Raw genomic sequence first — 17,500 nt, forward strand, 5'->3', positions numbered from 1 at the left:
TTGCTTAGAGGGAAACGGCTCTAAATCTACTTGCTACAACATAGCCTATATTATTTTTTTCTTTAGTTTGATGACCGTGTCGCTGGATGGAAAGTGAATGGTGCCGGATTCAGCCATAGTCACCAGCATGGTTTTGGGCTTCTTAATGCCTGGCGACTGGTTTAACGCTGCAAAGGTATGTCGTTGTGGTGACTCAGCAATCCCCAGTAGTTGGTATCTAGTGGGCTCAGGGAGGAGAAAAACCAGCCAGTGTTTTTGCTGCTGATTGACGTAAGCACATCCTAGATTTAATAGCTTTATCGCTGCTGATAGTTTTGCTTCCTCACGCTGCTGTGTTCAGTAATGTCTCTGAGCCAGTTTCCTGATGATGTAATCAATGCAAACTGTTAAAACAATATTACATTTTTTTAGAAAAACATTTTTTCAGAGCTATTTTTCTTGAACAGCAGTCCTGAATGTGAGACTTCCTGTTTAAACATTAGCGAATTGTGGGAGCCTGATAAAATGCCCTAGGTAAAGGAAATCTCCCCATTCACTGCATCTTTTGTAGGTGGCGATGCTTGTGTTTAGCCAGTTACTGAAGTTTGTCTCTTTGCTTTGAGGCTGTAAATTTGTACTTGTATGGATCTAAGGGAAGAAGTGAGAAAGAAGAGAAATGGCAGCTGCCTTACTGCAGCTATACGAATGCTGGAATTCCCATTTCTGTCTAAACGAGTCGCATTCAGATTAAACAGATCTATATGTGAGTGGACAGTAATTCTCCTGTGAGTTTATTGGTCTCTTGCACTTCTAATACAGTCTCTAAGATGTGCCATACTGGCTCTGATAGAGATATGCATTCCAGTAACTGGAACCGAGTCCAAGAAGTGAATCACCCGAAAGCACAGTATGAGTGCCTAAAGAGAACGAATACACACACATGCACACGTACTTTATTTTTAAGAAATATCCATCTGCCTGATACCAAGCCTTCCTCAGAGATGGGCCTCCCTCAAGCTCTCCTCATTTTTTAAAATTCATTTATGGGATGTGGGCGTCACTGGCCAGGCCAGCATTTATTGCCCATCCCAAATTGCCCTTGAGAAAGGTGGTGGTGAACTGAGTGGCTTGCTAGGCCATTTCAGAGGGCATGTCATTCACATTGCTGTGGGTCTGGAGTCACATGTAGGCCAGACCAGGTAAGGACAGCAGATTTCCTTCCTTAAAGGACATTAGTGAACCAGATGGGTTTTTACAACAATCGGCAATGGTTTCATGGTCACCATTAGACTAGCTTTTTAATTCCAGATTTATTAATTGAATTCAAATTCCACCATCTGCTGTGGTGGGATTCAAACCCATGTCCCCAGAGCAATACCCTGGATCTCTGGGTTACTAGTCCAGTGACAATACTACTACGCCACTGCCTCCCCAGAAATTCATTTAATGAATTTGTACTTGCCTGTTAAAATTGTTCCCATCTTAGGAAAACCTTTTGTGGACCATGTTTCCCCTGATTCAACTAGGCCATTCAGCCCCTTGTGGCAGTTCCACCAATCAAATAGATCTTGGCTGATTTGTCCCTCAACTCTATTGCTCCATATCCCTTTAGCTCATGAAAAACTGTTGACCTCAGTCTTGGAAATTTTAATTGCCCCAGCATCCACAGCTATTTTGGGGCGAGAGAATTACAGATTTCCACGACTGTTTGTGTTTAAAAAGTACTTCCTAATTACATTCCTGGATGACTTCCTTTAAGATTTTGCTGCCATATTCTCGACTCCCTGCGCCCCCCCCCCCCCCCCCCCCCCACCAGCTTCTCTGTATCTAGTCTATTAAACCCTTTTATCATTTTAAATACATTGTCTTGATCTCCCCTCAACATTCTGAACTCAAGGGAATACAAGGCAAGTTTATGCACCCTGTCCTCATAATTTAACCCTTTTAGCCCCAGTATCATTCTGGGGAATTAACTTTGAATGCCAACCTGTTCACACAGGCAGCTGGTAACAGGAGGCACATTATACTCCTGACATCAGCCGCTCTCCTGTAATATCAAAAGCACCTTTAGTATCATATTACATAGGATTACATAGAACTACAACACAAGGACAGGATGTTCAGCCTAATGGAGAAACTAGACCCAAGAGGCACAATACAACAGAGGGAATCCAGGAAAATTCAAGAAATGGAAGCAGGTGGAAAAAAAAATCGCCCTAATGGCTTTTTAACGTTGTTCTCAGGATGTGGCTGATGCTGACAAGGCAGCATTTATTTCCCTGAGAAGGTGGTAGTTTATTAATTGATCTTGGGTGGAGCACAGGCAATTTGCAGCTATCTGAACAAAAGTTGTGTGTGTGTGTATATACCACACTGACTAACTTTTCACAGGATCTGTGCCATTTGGACTGAGCTTCCCTCCCTGAGAGTTTTGAAATGTGCTTTCAAGATATTTTGTATAAAGTTATTTTTCTGCTAAACTACTATGCAGGTGTATAATAATCTCAAAGCATATCTGGAGATCAGCTGGTTATTTTAAACATGTGTATATCTTTTTAATCCAGGTCTGGGAATCTGTTCCGTTCCTCAGCTCTTATACCAGTTCTCTTGAGAAAGAGGCCAAGCTCATCCCCTTACACCCCAACAAACTGGAGGTTTCATGGAATGGTAAGTAGGGAGTCTCTGTGGTTAGTGGATAGTTTGGTAAGGAATTGAGCACTGTGACTCTGATCAATGCTTTTATCTCTATAGTGCCTCTGCCTCCACCTCTATCTGCCACTGAAACCTGTGTACATGCTTTGGTCACCTCGAGGTACAACTGCTTCAGTATTCTCCTTGTTGGCCTCCTGCACTCCATAAACTCCCAACATGTTCAGAACACAATCGTCCATATCCTGTTGAACACTCTATCTTTTTTTTTAGATTAGAGATACAGCACTGAAACAGGCCCTTCGGCCCACCGAGTCTGTGCCGACCATCAACCCCCCCATTTATACTAATCCTACACTAATCCCATATTCCTACCAAACATCCCCACCTGTCCCTATACTTCCCTACCACCTACCTATACTAGTGACAATTTATAATGGTCAATTTACCTATCAACCTGCAAGTCTTTTGGCTTGTGGGAGGAAACCGGAGCACCCGGAGAAAAACCACGCAGACACAGGGAGAACTTGCAAACTCCACACAGGCAGTACCCAGAATCGAATCCGGATCTTGCCTGTCCACAACAGTTCTCATTACCAAATTATATTTCCAATCCATCAACACCTCGAATTTCAAATCCTGGCCCTCTTCTTTGAGTCCCTCTGCGATTCGCTTTACCTTATCTCTGCAATATGTTCCAGCCTCTACACTCCTTCCACATCCATCAGTCGCCCCACTCTAGCCTTTAGTGCCTTCCCACTCCCTTTGCCCCACCAATAGTGGCAAAGCCTTCAGCCACCTCGGTACTTATTCTCTGAAGCTCGCTGTCTCCCTCTCTCAATCTTTTTAAAAACCTCCTCAGAAACCATGGTTTTCAATCAAATTTTCCCCATTTCCTCCTCCTGGCTTAGTCTCCATTTTCGTTACATGCGTTTGTGAAATGCCTTGGAATGTGTTTTACATTAAATATGTTATACAATTGCAAGGTTCTTATTCCCCTTTGAGTGTCCTATTTTTCTAGAATTAGATAATCTTTCTAAACAATTAAGGTGTCAGCCTTGGCTTATTGGTAGCACTCTCGCCTTTTAAGTCAGGAGGTCACAGGTTCAGACCCCTGTCCAGGGCTTGAGCACGTAATCCAAGATGAAACTCCAGTGCAGTACTGAGGGAGTGCTGCACTGTTGGAGATGCCGTCTTTCAGATGAGACGTTAAACCAAGGCCCCAGTTGTCTGTCAAGTGAATGTAAACGATCCCATGGCATCCAAGAAGAACAGGGGAGTACTTTCCAGTGTCTTGGCTGATAGTTATCCTCAATCAACATTATTTAAAGAAGAATTATCTGATCGTTATCACGTTACTTCAGGAGACTCGCCTCCCGCGAGTGGATCTCTAGCAGAGCAAGACGACACCACCTTCTGGCAGGGTAGGGATCCTGAAGAACCAAGACAGCATGGAGTGGGCTTCGCCATCAGAAACTCCTTGCTCAGCATGATAGAGCCTCCCTCAAATGGCTCGGAACGCATACTGTCCATCCGACTGCTCACCACCTCTGGTCCAGTACACCTACTCAGCATCTATGCTCCAACACTCTGCTCCCCACCTGAAGCTAAAGATTAGTTCTACAAGAAACTCCATAGCATCATTAGCAGCATCCCCAACACCGAACACCTATTCCTGCTGGGGGACTTTAATGCCAGGGTTGGGGCCGACCGTGACTCATGGCCCTCCTGCCTTGGGCGCTATGGCGTTGGAAGGATGAATGAGAACGGGCAGAGACTGCTTGAGTTGTGTACCTATCATAACCTCTGCATCACCAACTCGTTCTTTCACACTACACCCTGTCATCAGGTTTCATGGAGGCACCCATGATCGCGTCGTTGGCACCAGCTAGACCTCATCGTCACAAGGCGAGCCGCCTTAAACAGTGTTCAAATCACGCGCAGCTTCCACAGTGCGGACTGCGACACCGACCACTCCCTGGTGTGCAGCAAGGTTAGACTCAGACCAAAGAAGTTGCATCATTCCAAGCAGAAGGGCCACCCGCGCATCAACACGAGCAGAATTTCTCACCCACAGCTGTTACAAAAATTTCTAAATTCACTTGTAGCAGCCCTTCAAAACACTCCCACAGGGGATGCTGAGACCAGTGGGCCCACATCAGAGACGCCATCTATGAGTCAGCTTTGACCACCTACGGCAAAAGTGCGAAGAGAAATGCAGACTGGTTTCAATCTCATAATGAAGAGCTGGAACCTGTCATAGCCGCTAAGCGCATTGCACTGTTGAACTACAAGAAAGCCCCCAGCGATTTAACATCCGCAGCACTTAAAGCAGCCAGAAGCACTGCACAAAGAACAGCCAGACGCTGCGCAAACGACTACTGGCAACACCTATGCAGTCATATTCAGCTGGCCTCAGACACCGGAAACATCAGAGGAATGTATGATGGCATTAAGAGAGCTCTTGGGCCAGCCATCAAGAAGATCGCCCCCCTCAAATCTAAATCAGGGGACATAATCACTGACCAACGCAAACAAATGGACCGCTGGGTTGAGCACTACCTAGAACTGTACTCCAGGGAGAATGTTGTCACTGAGACTGCCCTCAATGCAGCCCAGTCTCTACCAGTCATGGATGAGCTGGACATACAGCCAACCAAATCAGAACTCAGTGATGCCATTGATTCTTTAGCTAGTGGAAAAGCCCCTGGGAAGGATAGCATTACCCCTGAAGTAATCAAGAGTGCCAAGCCTGCTATACTCTCAGCACTACATGAACTGCTATGCCTGTGCTGGGATGAGGGAGCAGTACCACAGGACATGCGCGATGCCAATATCATCACCCTCTATAAAAACAAAGGTGACCGCAGTGACTGCAATAACTACCGTGGAATCTCCCTGCTCAGCATAGTGGGGAAAGTCTTTGCTCGAGTCGCTCTAAACAGGCTCCAGAAGCTGGCCGAGCGCATCTACCCTGAGGCACAGTGTGGCTTTCGTGCAGAGAGATCGACCGTTGACATGCTGTTCTCCCTTCGTCAGATACAGGAGAAATGCCGTGAACAACAGATGCCCCTCTACATTGCTTTCATTGATCTCACCAAAGCCTTTGACCTCGTCAGCAGACGTGGTCTCTTCAGACTACTGGAAAAGATTGGATGTCCACCAAAGCTACTAAGTATCATCACCTCATTCCATGACAATGTGAAAGGCACAATTCAACATGGTGGCTCCTCATCAGAGCCCTTTCCTATCCTGAGTGGCGTGAAACAGGGCTGTGTTCTCGCACCCACACTTTTTGGGATTTTCTTCTCCCTGCTGCTTTCACATGCGTTCAAGTCCTCTGAAGAAGGAATTTTCCTCCACACAAGATCAGGGGGCAGGTTGTTCAACCTTGCCCGTCTAAGAGCGAAGTCCAAAGTACGGAAAGTCCTCATCAGAGAACTCCTCTTTGCTGACGATGCTGCTTTAACAATTTCACACTGAAGAGTGCCTGCAGAGTCTCATCGACAGGTTTGCGGCTGCCTGCAATGAATTTGGCCTAACCATCAGTCTCAAAAAAATTAACATCATGGGGCAGGACGTCAGAAATGCTCCATCCATTAATATTGGCGACCACGCTCTGGAAGTGGTTCAAGAGTTCACCTACCTAGGCTCAACTATCACCAGTAACCTGTCTCTCGATGCAGAAATCAACAAGCACACGGGAAAGGCTTCCACTGCTATGTCCAGACTGGCCAAGAGAGTGTGGGAAAATGGCGCACTGACACGGAACACAAAAGTCCGAGTGTATCAGGCCTGTGTCCTCAGTACCTTGCTCTATGGCAGCGAGGCCTGGACAATGTATGTCAGCCAAGAGCGACGTCTCAATTCATTCCATCTTCGCTGCCTCCGGAGAATACTTGGCATCAGGTGGCAGGACCGTATCTCCAACACAGAAGTCCTCGAGGCGGCCAACATCCCCAGCTTGTACACACTACTGAGTCAGCGGCGCTTGAGATGGCTTGGCCATGTGAGCCGCATGGAAGATGGCAGGATCCCCAAAGACACTTTGTACAGCGAGCTCACCACTGGTATCAGACCCACCGGCCGTCCACGTCTCCACTTTAAAGACGTCTGCAAACGCGACATGAAATCCTGTGACATTGATCACAAGTCATGGGAGTCAGTTGCCAGCGATCGCCAGAGCTGGCGGGCAGCCATAAAGGCGGGGCTAAAGTGTGGCGAGTCGAAGAGACTTAGTTGGCAGGAAAAAAGACAGAGGCGCAAGGGGAGAGCCAACTGTGCAACAGCCCCGACAAACAAATTTCTCTGCAGCACCTGTGGAAGAGCCTGTCACTCTAGAATTGGCCTTTATAGCCACTCCAGGCGCTGCTTCACAAACCACTGACCACCTCCAGGCGCTTACCCATTGTCTCTCGAGATAAGGAGGCCAAAGAAGGAGGATCACGTTGCTGTTTGTGGGACAAATTGGCTGCTGTGTTTCCTACATTGCAACAATGACGATATTTGAAAAGTACTTAATTGGCTGTATTGCGTGTTGGGATGTCCTGAGATCATGAAAGGCACTATATAAATGCAAGTTCTACCTTTCCTTAATTTATTTTAAGATGTACCATCAGTTTTAATTGAGTCCGATTCACCATCTGATTTTTGTGATGGAGCGTAACAATTCACCTCAGTGTTGTTGAACTATGAAGGACGCCGCCTTGTCTCCCCGCCCCCACTCCCCAAAGTGACATCGCTGAGATCAACTGACTCGTCCTTTGTCAGGCGGGCAGGTTCCTTTTGGAGTGATTGATTTCTGAGATGGGGAAAAGAGACAGAATATCAGGTGCAGCAGTTCCCCTGGCCCTCTCCTGTGCTGCCCTCCTCCCCAACCCATCTTACAGGCTGAAGGAAGTCACTGTGGAAACTTGATAGCAGCAGAATTGAATTTCTAAACTTTCAACTTTCAAACTAGCTGTCCTTTATTAACATCGCCTAATGTCTGGGAAAGCTTTGACAAATCCTTCCGACTGCACTTTGTATTCTTTGGGATAACGATCATTGAATAATTTCTTTGGGTAAAAGAAGGTTTACAGATATGATTCATAGATGTTATTCCATCATTCTGTCATCACTGGATGCAGCCATCAGCAATTTTGTAACAATTTCTAAAGAGCGTTTGAAATTGAAGCACATGTTTTCAGTTTAACATCAGGCACTATTTAGCATCACTGACATTCTCTGTCTGAAACTTTTAATATTTTCAAATGCACAGACTTCTAAACCCAGTAATTATCTTCACACAGTGGATTAAACAAATAGCAGATGGCATCTCTTTATTTCTGTGTGTGTGTGTGTGTGTGTGTGTGTGTGTCTCTCTCGTACATGCACCATTTGACACACTCTCTCTCTCACTCACTCGTTCCCCATCTCCCACTCATCCTCTGTCAATGTTAATCCCCTCCCTTCACCTGACTGGAACAGTGCATAGGCCACGCAGTGTCAAACCCACCAGAGAAAGTTGGTGGGATACAGCAGAGAGTAAGTTGCATTTTTTTGTTCTTCAGAAGGATTTCTTGGAGTCCAGGAGGAGCAGGAGTGGCATCATTCCTGCTGGCCTCAGATGGGAGGCCAATTTCAGCTATTAAAATGAGGCCCAGGAGTTAAAATTGGCTGGATTTCCTTCTGAACTTCAGAGCGAGCCATGTGCTTCGGGCCTCCCACACACCAATCCTGCCCTCCCGTTACTTTCTCTCCCACAGAATCTCTCCCTCACACTTCCTTATTCTGGCACACTCTCTTCCACACACACACAATTACACTTTCACACACTGTCTTATTGCGCATGTGCACTCTCTCTCTCTCTCTCTCTCTCACTCTCTCCATCTCTCTCTGACATGCTCCTTTTACTCTCCTCACCTTTTCTCCATCTTTTTCTGACTCACGTTCTCACTCTCGCAAAAACGTATTAGTTAGTCTCTGTGAAATGCATTATTTGTAGGCATCCATTTTCAGATTCAGTATTTAATGCCTTTTCTGCAGAAGTGCAGAGATTTGTTTTATGTACCTGTGTGGACAATTACTTATCAATAAACTTAAATAGTTTATCGCTCAGTAAATTTGCAATGGAACTCTTGAGGCATTTTAATGCTTTTCTCATTGAGTTTTAAGTTAAATATGCATGTCTGGATTAATGTGCAAATTAGCTGCCTCATTTATCTAGTGACTGCACTCCAAATGTTATGAATTAGTTATGAAACACTTTGTAATGCTCTGCGGATGTGATGAGGCCCTTCTATAAATTCTAGTCTTCCCTTTTCTAAAACAATTTTTACTTTCTTATAATCATGAAGAATTTTGATAAAAGTCAAGGGGGAGAAACTATTTCCACTGGCAGGAGGGTCGGTAACCAGAGGAGAGAGATTGAAGATAATGGACAAAAAAAAATCCAGGGAGGAAATGAGAATTTTTTTTTTTTACACAGCCAATTGTTATGATCTGGAATGCACTGCCTGAAAGGGCGATGGAAACAGTGTTAATAGTAACTTTCGGAAGGGAATTGGATATGTGCTTGTAAAGGAGAAATTTGCAGGGCTATGGTGAAAAGGTAGGGGAGTGGTGGGACTAACTGGATAGCTCTTTCAAAGAGCCAGCACAGACACGATGGGCCGAATGGCCTCCTTCTCTGTTGTGTAATTATATAACCATAGGTATTTTGTTAATTGTCCTGAATAAATAGACAATTGTTGTACTAAGTCACCAAATAGCTGACAGTAAATGTAGCACTTTCAAGGCAGCAAAACAATCGCAACCAGAAAAGGAAGGCAAGTCAAAAGGAACTCTTCCACTTGCAGATTCCACATGAGCTCAAGAAGTCAAGGGGCTCTAAATGTGAGTTAGTCATGCAGTGACTGAGAGGTCAACCTGCAATAATGCTGTAAGGTTAGTTTTGTTGCATCTCAAACACTATTTCATGGTTGAACTATATAAGGTTGAAAGTTGGCATGCCAGGGAGTTGAGCAGTCCCCAGATCTGCACTTACCTACACATGCCACTGTGCCACCAACCATATACACAAACTTTGCCTGCCTTACCAGTGAGTCAGCAGTGAAGCCAGTACTTTCACCTCCTTTTGCACTGAAGAGCACAACATGAATGCCCAATTTCACCACACTGCTGTCTTTCCCAAAGTACATTCCTGCAACAGCACTTTCCAAACCCGTGACCTCTACCACCTAGAAGGACAAGGGCAGTAGATGCATGGGAATACCACCACCTGCAAGTTCCCCTCTGAGTCACACATCATCCTGACTTGGAACTATATCACTGTTCCTTCACTGTCCCTGGGTCAAGATCCTGGAACTCCCTTCCGAACAACACTGTGGGTGTACCTAGACCCCAAGGACTGCAGTGGTTCAAGAAGGGGGTTCACCACCACCTTCTCAAGGGCAATTAGGGATGGGCAATAAATGCTGGCCTTGTCAGTGAAGCTGACGTCCCAAGAATGAACAAAACAAACACTAGGTCAGCGATAGTCGATAAGCAGATTCCTGCATGCCCCCCTCGGCCACCACTGCTTGTATCTCTCACCGGCACACTATGCCTCGTTTGATACTGCCTTTCCAAGCAGACGGTAAGCATATGGACGGACTGTCACCTGTTTGATACATCTGTGTGCAGCGCATTAGCAGACATTGCAGTGTTAGTCTAAAATGAGCCTGAGGCATGAATGTTGAAGGTGATGGTGATTTGGTTGCTTCTAGCAGAGCCATTTCTGTGCTGCAGTTTGGCTGCAGCACCCAGCAAAGCTCTGCAACTGTCCCCTGCTGACGCATGGCCTGCGGAAATAGGTATGCTCAGGCCCACAGATATGGCTGTTGACTTAATGGCAGGTGTGGCCTCCAGGATATGTGCATTCACTGGTATTTCCAAACTTCGATTGCATGAGAGAGCCTGGCTGCACATTTCTTCGTGCCACAAGTTTTGTGAATATAGGGTTTCACAGAAGGTTAATTTGTGGCTTGATTGCTGCTGAAATCTGAAAGTGGGCCTCACCGCCAAGGTCTCTGGTGATTGTACAGTTTTTGAAGATTCTGACTCATCAGTACTAGGGGCAGTGAGCTTAACTGCAAAATTACTGCAGGAAATCCCAGGTTGCAATTATATTAATTCAGTAAAAGAAAGAAACAATATGGACAGGCCATGATGTCATCAGTACTGGGTGGTCTGTTCGCAATTTCTAGTATAAAGTGACATCTTATTCACTCTTGTATAGAAACATTGGAGGTCCTAATGGTAATTGAGTTGTTTGGTGTGAGACTTGTGTCCTTGAAATAAGAAGGCCCCTGGTCTGTACTGAATTAATCAGTCTAACTTAAGTGGAAGTGTTTGAGTCGGCCTCTGTGGCTCTGGTCTAATGGAAGAAGAGGTCTGGCATGGGCTGTTCCTTTTTGTTATTATCCAACATTCACGGCTGGGAGAGCATATGTGTGAGGTCAGGTGGGAACACAATTGGGCTCAGCTGTGAAGCCACTGTGGTAAAATAGCCCTTGTGCTCTTACTGTTCAGGCTTGTGCCTGAAGATTGGCTGCAGGAGTGAGGTACCTGAGGGCTGTTGAGCTTGTACTCATCTGAGACCTCCCCCTTCAGAAGAAAAAAAAAGACTTGCATTTATATAGCACCTTTCACAACCACCAGACATCTCCAAGCGCTTTATTAAAGCCAGTGAGTACTTTTGAAGTGTAGTCATTGTTGTAATGCAGGAAATATGGCAGCCAATTTGTCCCACAAACAGCAATGTGATAACGATCAGATAATCTGTTTTTTTGTTATGTTGATTGAGGGATAAATATTGGCCAGGACACTGGGATAATTCCCCTGTTCTTCTTGGAGATCTTTTAGGCCCACCTGAGCAGGCAGATGGGGCCTTGGTTTTAATGTCTTCTCTGAAAGGCAGAACCTCCAACAATGCAGCATTCCCTCAGCCTTGACTTTTGTGCTCAAATCCTGGAGTGGGACTTGAAGAGGAGGAGTAAGAAAGAAGGTTAGCGACAGAAGGAATAATTTTTTTTGATCCCTGTTGATCTTCAGCTATGCGCACCACAGGGATATTCTGGGCATAACTGTGAAGCTAACATTCCCTAGGAAACTCTCTTTGGTATCCCAGTAGTTAATGTTTTACACAGAATATCTGCTCCTCCTCAGCCCGGCCACTCTTCCTGTTTTGTCTTTGGGTCATTTCATCCCATCTGAAAAATATTTGGCAGTAAGAGTGTAAAGTATCCAGCACAGCTTGGATTCATCCCATTTGTTTGTCCATTCGGAAAACTTCAGACAGATGCTGTAATTAACCCTCCAAGCACTGATTTCACTTTTTAAAAAAAAAGTACGGTACAGAAGGTCGGCTGAGCAAAGAAAATTTCTCCTGTCAAAGAGACTCCCATATCGAAGCAGTAGTGGAAGTTTAATGGTTATGGTACCGAAATGGGCATTGTGAGTTCAAATCCCCCCATTATAAAATTAAATTCAGGAAGTTTGTTGATTATTACCAGGAAATGGTCATGGAAATCCGCCTGATTGACTTAAAAACTCAACTGGTTCACTAATATCCTTTTCGGACAGGGATTGTTATATTCCAGTTGGTGAAGGATAGAACCGGAGTCAATCTTTACACACTTTTATAAGCATTATTTACAGAGTTACACATTACAGGCACATACCTCCTAACTCAACAACCACAGTTTCAATCTGTGTTTATTTATAGGAGCTCAAGTGAATCCCCAGTTAATGCCCACTACCTGCATGCAATTAAACACAATTGATATGCAATTAACAGAGATCGTGCCACCACTATATGTGACTCCAGTCCCACACTACATAATTGACTCTTAATGTCCTCAGGGCACTATGGATGGGCATTTCATGGGGATTTAAGCCCACTTCAATGCACAATATAAAGGAGATGAAGATAAATGTTGCAGAATTAATTCCAAAATTCAGCTCTCTTGAGCTTTAGTATACTTCACTCATCTCCCAGAACTAAACATCCCAAGAGCAATTTTTTTTTTAAATCTCTTCTCAATCCTTGTATCTAGACTTTTACATATAACCATTTTAGTTTGAACAATGTGGGCTAATTCAACATTTGTTGAAGATTAATTTACAGCAGGAATGTTCTGAGAATTTGTCTATCGGAATTGCATGCTGGGGAATTTCCATTGTCTCTTTATCATTAGAAGCAAATTTAATTTAAACTCCATTCCATGCTCTGGGAGAAACTATATTGTTGCCTTTTCTCGTACTTTCCATGGCTGTGGGCTGGAGCAGGAATCAGTCCAAATTGTTGCTTTTCAGTTTACAGCTTCAAGCTGATTGAAGCCAACTCTACTGCACGATACAAAGGAGATGAAGATGAATGTTGCAGGGCTGATTCCAAAATCCAGCTCTCTTGAAAATTAGTACACTCTGCTTATCTCTCAGAACTAAACATACAGCTCCACATCCCCTCTCAGCTATCTATCAGGAATGACCGTTGCTGGGGTGCAATTCTATGTGACCGATACTTCACCTCTCTGGCTGTTATTCATGTGTGACCCTTGACAGCAAATGTCCAAAGGCTATCACAATGGGCTAGGGTCAAGCATTTCATAGCTAAGCTCAGTCATATTCCCATCTGACATCTGGACAGAGATTAGTGATCAGGGACACTGACCATTTCCTTCTTTCCCTTTCTCCCTAGTTGGGGGAGATTGAGTCCAGTTGTCATGGCACCGTTGCTGCAGTAGTACATCAGAACTCTGATATAGAAAATAGTTTGCATGGACAAAAAGATTCCACTGTCTTTGGGACTTAGTCAACATCATCTTCCCTGCAGCTCTGAGTCAACCAGGACTGGATGTTAAGGGCAGGGGCCAATTTGAGAGTCAGACAGAACTTTGTGAAGATGCCATTACCACAGGAAATTTCCAGGAATTTGCCCATCAGTTGGCACTGTTTCTGTACTGACCCAGAAATTAAATCTTAGACTCTCCTGGTCAGTGCAACCTGGCAAGGCATCACATGGAGGATTTATCCAGTGACCTCTAATCTGCAGTTTTTCCAAATGTTCCTGCATCCCTTCCAAATCAACCTTGCTGTCAGTTAGGCAAAGTTAAACAAATAATGTTTTTATAAAGGTGCTTAAAAGAAAGAGGCCATTTTGAAAAGTTTTTTCTTTATATATATATATTTTTTTTTTACAATTCTTCCCCTTTTGTGAATTTTTTTTTCTAAATCCCTGTTGTTACTGGTCATTTCTCAGTTCCAGTCAGCTGAATGGACAGGATCACAATTTACTTCTTAGCCATCATTGTGTTGTCCTTGGCAGTTAAGAGGCAGATTTTGTGCTGCCCGTCATGGAGTTACCCCCATTGTCGGCCTGGCACAAACCCAGAAAAGCTTGGCCAATGAGGTTAGTTGAGGGCAGAACCTCCGAATCTGAACATGGGGCCCCTAGCAAGGAGTCTTCTGTTCTACAGTGTGAGCTACCAGGTTCCACATGCTTCGATAACAGGGGAGAAACGACTTTGCATTCACTTTGCACTTTCCACCTACTTAGGATGTCCCAAAGTGCTGACAGAATAAATTTGTTTTTAAAATGTAATCACTGCCATTTGTAGGCAATTGCAGGAACCAATTTACACACAGAAAGCTCCTGAAAACAACAGTAAGATAAGTCAACAGTTTTTGGAAGTGTTGAATGAAGGACACTGGAGGATCTCCATGTTCTTCAGGTAAAATGCCAAAGGATCTTTTACATTTACCTGAACAGGCAGACGGGGCATCTCACATAAAATAGAACTCCAGAGGAAAAAACATTCAACAATAAGATTAGTGGATGTTTTAATGTCTTGCACTTCTCGCTATCTCTTTTAGATTTCCAATTTGTATTTAATGTTTTGACATGTGTTAAACTAATTGCGACAGAACTTGGTTTCACAACCAGAATGAGAAGTGACCACATTCTGATTGCAATGCATTTCAATTGTGTTTTGCCAAATAGTAATTCAACAGGAAGTGTTTATTGCCACGAGTGGATTGATAATTGGCTTCAGAAGATCACTCGCTTTATAGCCAGATGCTTCTGTGTTTCAGACAAAGGCCCCAGTCATTGCTTGTGAATCTGCCAGTTAGGAGCACTAGGCTGATGGTGGGAACACTGCATGACAAACTAGTGCAGTAAATATGCTGAGCCCTGATGCTATAGGAAGGCTGATGATAAGTATGTTCTTGGTGTGACTGCCAAGGAATTTTAAGCTTGAAAACTCTATGAATTTTGCCACTCTGCTAGGTATATGCTGCATAGTTTCTATTGATCTATGCAACTACACAAAGACGGCAGTTATTTTCCACCTTGGCACTTCTTAGTTGTCGTGGTTGAGTGGAAAGGAGGCTCCAATTAGCTGTAATCTGCTAGCCTAATCTTAAACACAAAAATCTAGGCTAACACGTTAGTGCAGTATTGAGGAAGTGTTAAGTGTCAGAGGTGCCATCTTTCAGATGAGACATTAAATTGAAAAGCGGTCTGTTCTCTCAACTGGTTGTGAAATATCCTACGGCACAATTTTAAAGAACAGGGGAGTTCTCCCAGGTTTCCTGGCCAATATTTATTCCTCAATGAACATCATGAAAATCTATTATCTTGTCATTACCACATTGCTGTGCACAAATTGGTGGCCACGTTTCCTACTTTACAACAGTGAGAACACTTCATTGGCTGTAAAGTGCTTTGGGATAGCCTGAGGACGTGGAAGGCGCTATATAAATGCAAGCCTTTTTTTTTCTTTTTCTTATGCTAGGTATTTCTCTATCTTCCCTGGAAATCTAGGACTGATAGTCTGGTGCCATGCAGGGTTGACTGGAAGGCTGGTTTACCACCTAGCTACTAGTCGTCTGGAATGGATGGCTGCATTTGAGCTACTTCTGATTCCAGACTTTGCATTGATCCAATCTTGTCCTTGGCCATCTCGGGCACCTCGCACATAGATTCATGTTTTTGGGGAACCTTCTGCCTTTGTGATTGGCCAATGATTCTGAAACCTGCATAATATCTTCCAGTGATACCAAGTTTATTTTGGGAGATGAAGTACCTTCCACCAGTCTGGTGTGAATATGTTCCATTAATGCTCACTCAAGCTGCTAGGTTTAGTGGCTCTCAGTGGAAGTCTGCTCCTGGAGAGAGCTGCTGCTGGGACTATCCCAACTCCCCGTCTCTGTATAGAGGAGGGCGGCCTCATGAGTGCCAGCGAGCTGTTCTCCCTGGGAGGGCATCACAACCAAATGCAGCCCTGTCCGCCTCTGATGCCCGCACGGACATTATAGCAGCCCTCACTGTCCAGTGATGAGGAGAGATGATCCCTTGTGTCCTGTGAGAAAAAGGAGAATCATTTTTTATTGAAGGAGAAGGAAACATGCTAGTTTGTCTTCAGATGGTTACCATTGCCAGACCAATGATGTCATGCATGTCCAGTGGTTTTAATATCTAAACATTATTTATCACTTTTGGCTCAAATGCAGCTGAAAGTGACGTTTCCAGTGAAAATTTATCTAGGAGGAAATGTGATGCAAACATTAAATTAGACAAGAAGCTACTCCAGTGCTGATGCTGGTCCATTGCCAGGTTACTCTCTGCTTCTTCACCATTTAAGGCAATGTTACTGCTGCAAACACCAATGTCAGTAAAATGTGGCCGGAGGCTCTATCTGTCGGCTGGCTATTGGAGAGCATTCAAAACCTCCGTTATCAGATTCCTTTTCAATATGCTTGACAGAAGATTGCCAACTCATTGTTTTATCAGGAATATAGAGACTAAGAGCTCTTTTTTTTTAAACTCTGCTTTCCCTTGCTACATAATAAGAACAGTGCAAATAAAATGGCGGATGGGCTCGTCAGAGAAGAGTATTGTTTTCCTTTAGCTTTAGCAGAGACTGTTTGTTTGTTTTGGCCAATGGAAGCCTCTCTCCTTTCTTCAGCCACTACTGCTTTGCTTCAGTTTTTTGGGATTCTTCCCAAATTTCTTTTCTCCTGCCTCCCTTGAAGGCACCGAGGAACAGTTTCATGGATTCAGAGAGCTCTCCGTGCCCATGTTCAAATGGTCAATCTTCATGTGTGAGCCAAGATGGTGAATGTCAACAGACTGGGAGGAAAGGCGCGATCTAACTAACTAACAGGCTTGCATTTCTATAGCGCATTTCAGATTCTCTGGACATCCCAAAGTTCTTCACTGACAATAAGCTATTTAGGCAAATGTAGCAGCCAGTTGGTACACAGCAAGATCCCACAGACAATGAGATAAGCGACCAGTCAATCTGTCGTCAGAGTGATGTATGTGGCCAGGGCATGAGTAGAACTCTCCTCCTCCTCCTCTTCCAATTGTGCGATAAGATTTCTTACTTGAGGGCAGACAGGGCCATGGTTTAGCGTCTCACCTAAAAGGCGGCACCTCTGACAGCGCGGCACTCCTTCGGCACTGCACTGATGTGTAAGCCTAAATTATGTGCTCAAGTCCTAGATTCACCTCTACAATCATTCTTTTCCCCCTCACTTTCTATCCAGAGGTGAGCATAGGTTACTCGATAGGGATCAGGAGCAAGAACACTCTCCCCAGGAAACGCTCTCCTCAGGAAACACTCTCCCTTCCCCAACCCCCACCCCCTCCCACCACAGCCCAGAGACATTGAAAGCAAGGGGACGTACCCTTCAAATTACAGCCAGGCCATCAGGAGAGAAGTTAGGAAACACTACTTCATGCAAATGGTGGTAGATGTGGAACTCCTCCCCCAGACCTCGATTTAATGATTTTAAATATGAGATCGATAGTTTTTTGCTACTTAAGGACACTAAGGAATAT

General features: G+C 44.4%; 1 protein-coding gene across 1 annotated transcript in view; it reads left to right on the forward strand.

Annotated features, from left to right (window-relative positions):
• Positions 1 to 17,500, forward strand: part of LOC137381425 (proprotein convertase subtilisin/kexin type 7-like) — a 233,323-nt gene that overhangs the window by 178,335 nt on the left and 37,488 nt on the right. The window contains 3 exon segments of the mRNA XM_068054003.1: positions 67 to 162; positions 164 to 175; positions 2,544 to 2,646. Of these exon segments, the coding sequence (XP_067910104.1) occupies positions 67 to 162; positions 164 to 175; positions 2,544 to 2,646 (211 nt within the window).

The sequence above is a fragment of the Heterodontus francisci genome, chromosome 22, assembly GCF_036365525.1.
Source record: "Heterodontus francisci isolate sHetFra1 chromosome 22, sHetFra1.hap1, whole genome shotgun sequence".
NCBI classification, from domain to species: Eukaryota; Metazoa; Chordata; class Chondrichthyes; order Heterodontiformes; family Heterodontidae; genus Heterodontus; species Heterodontus francisci.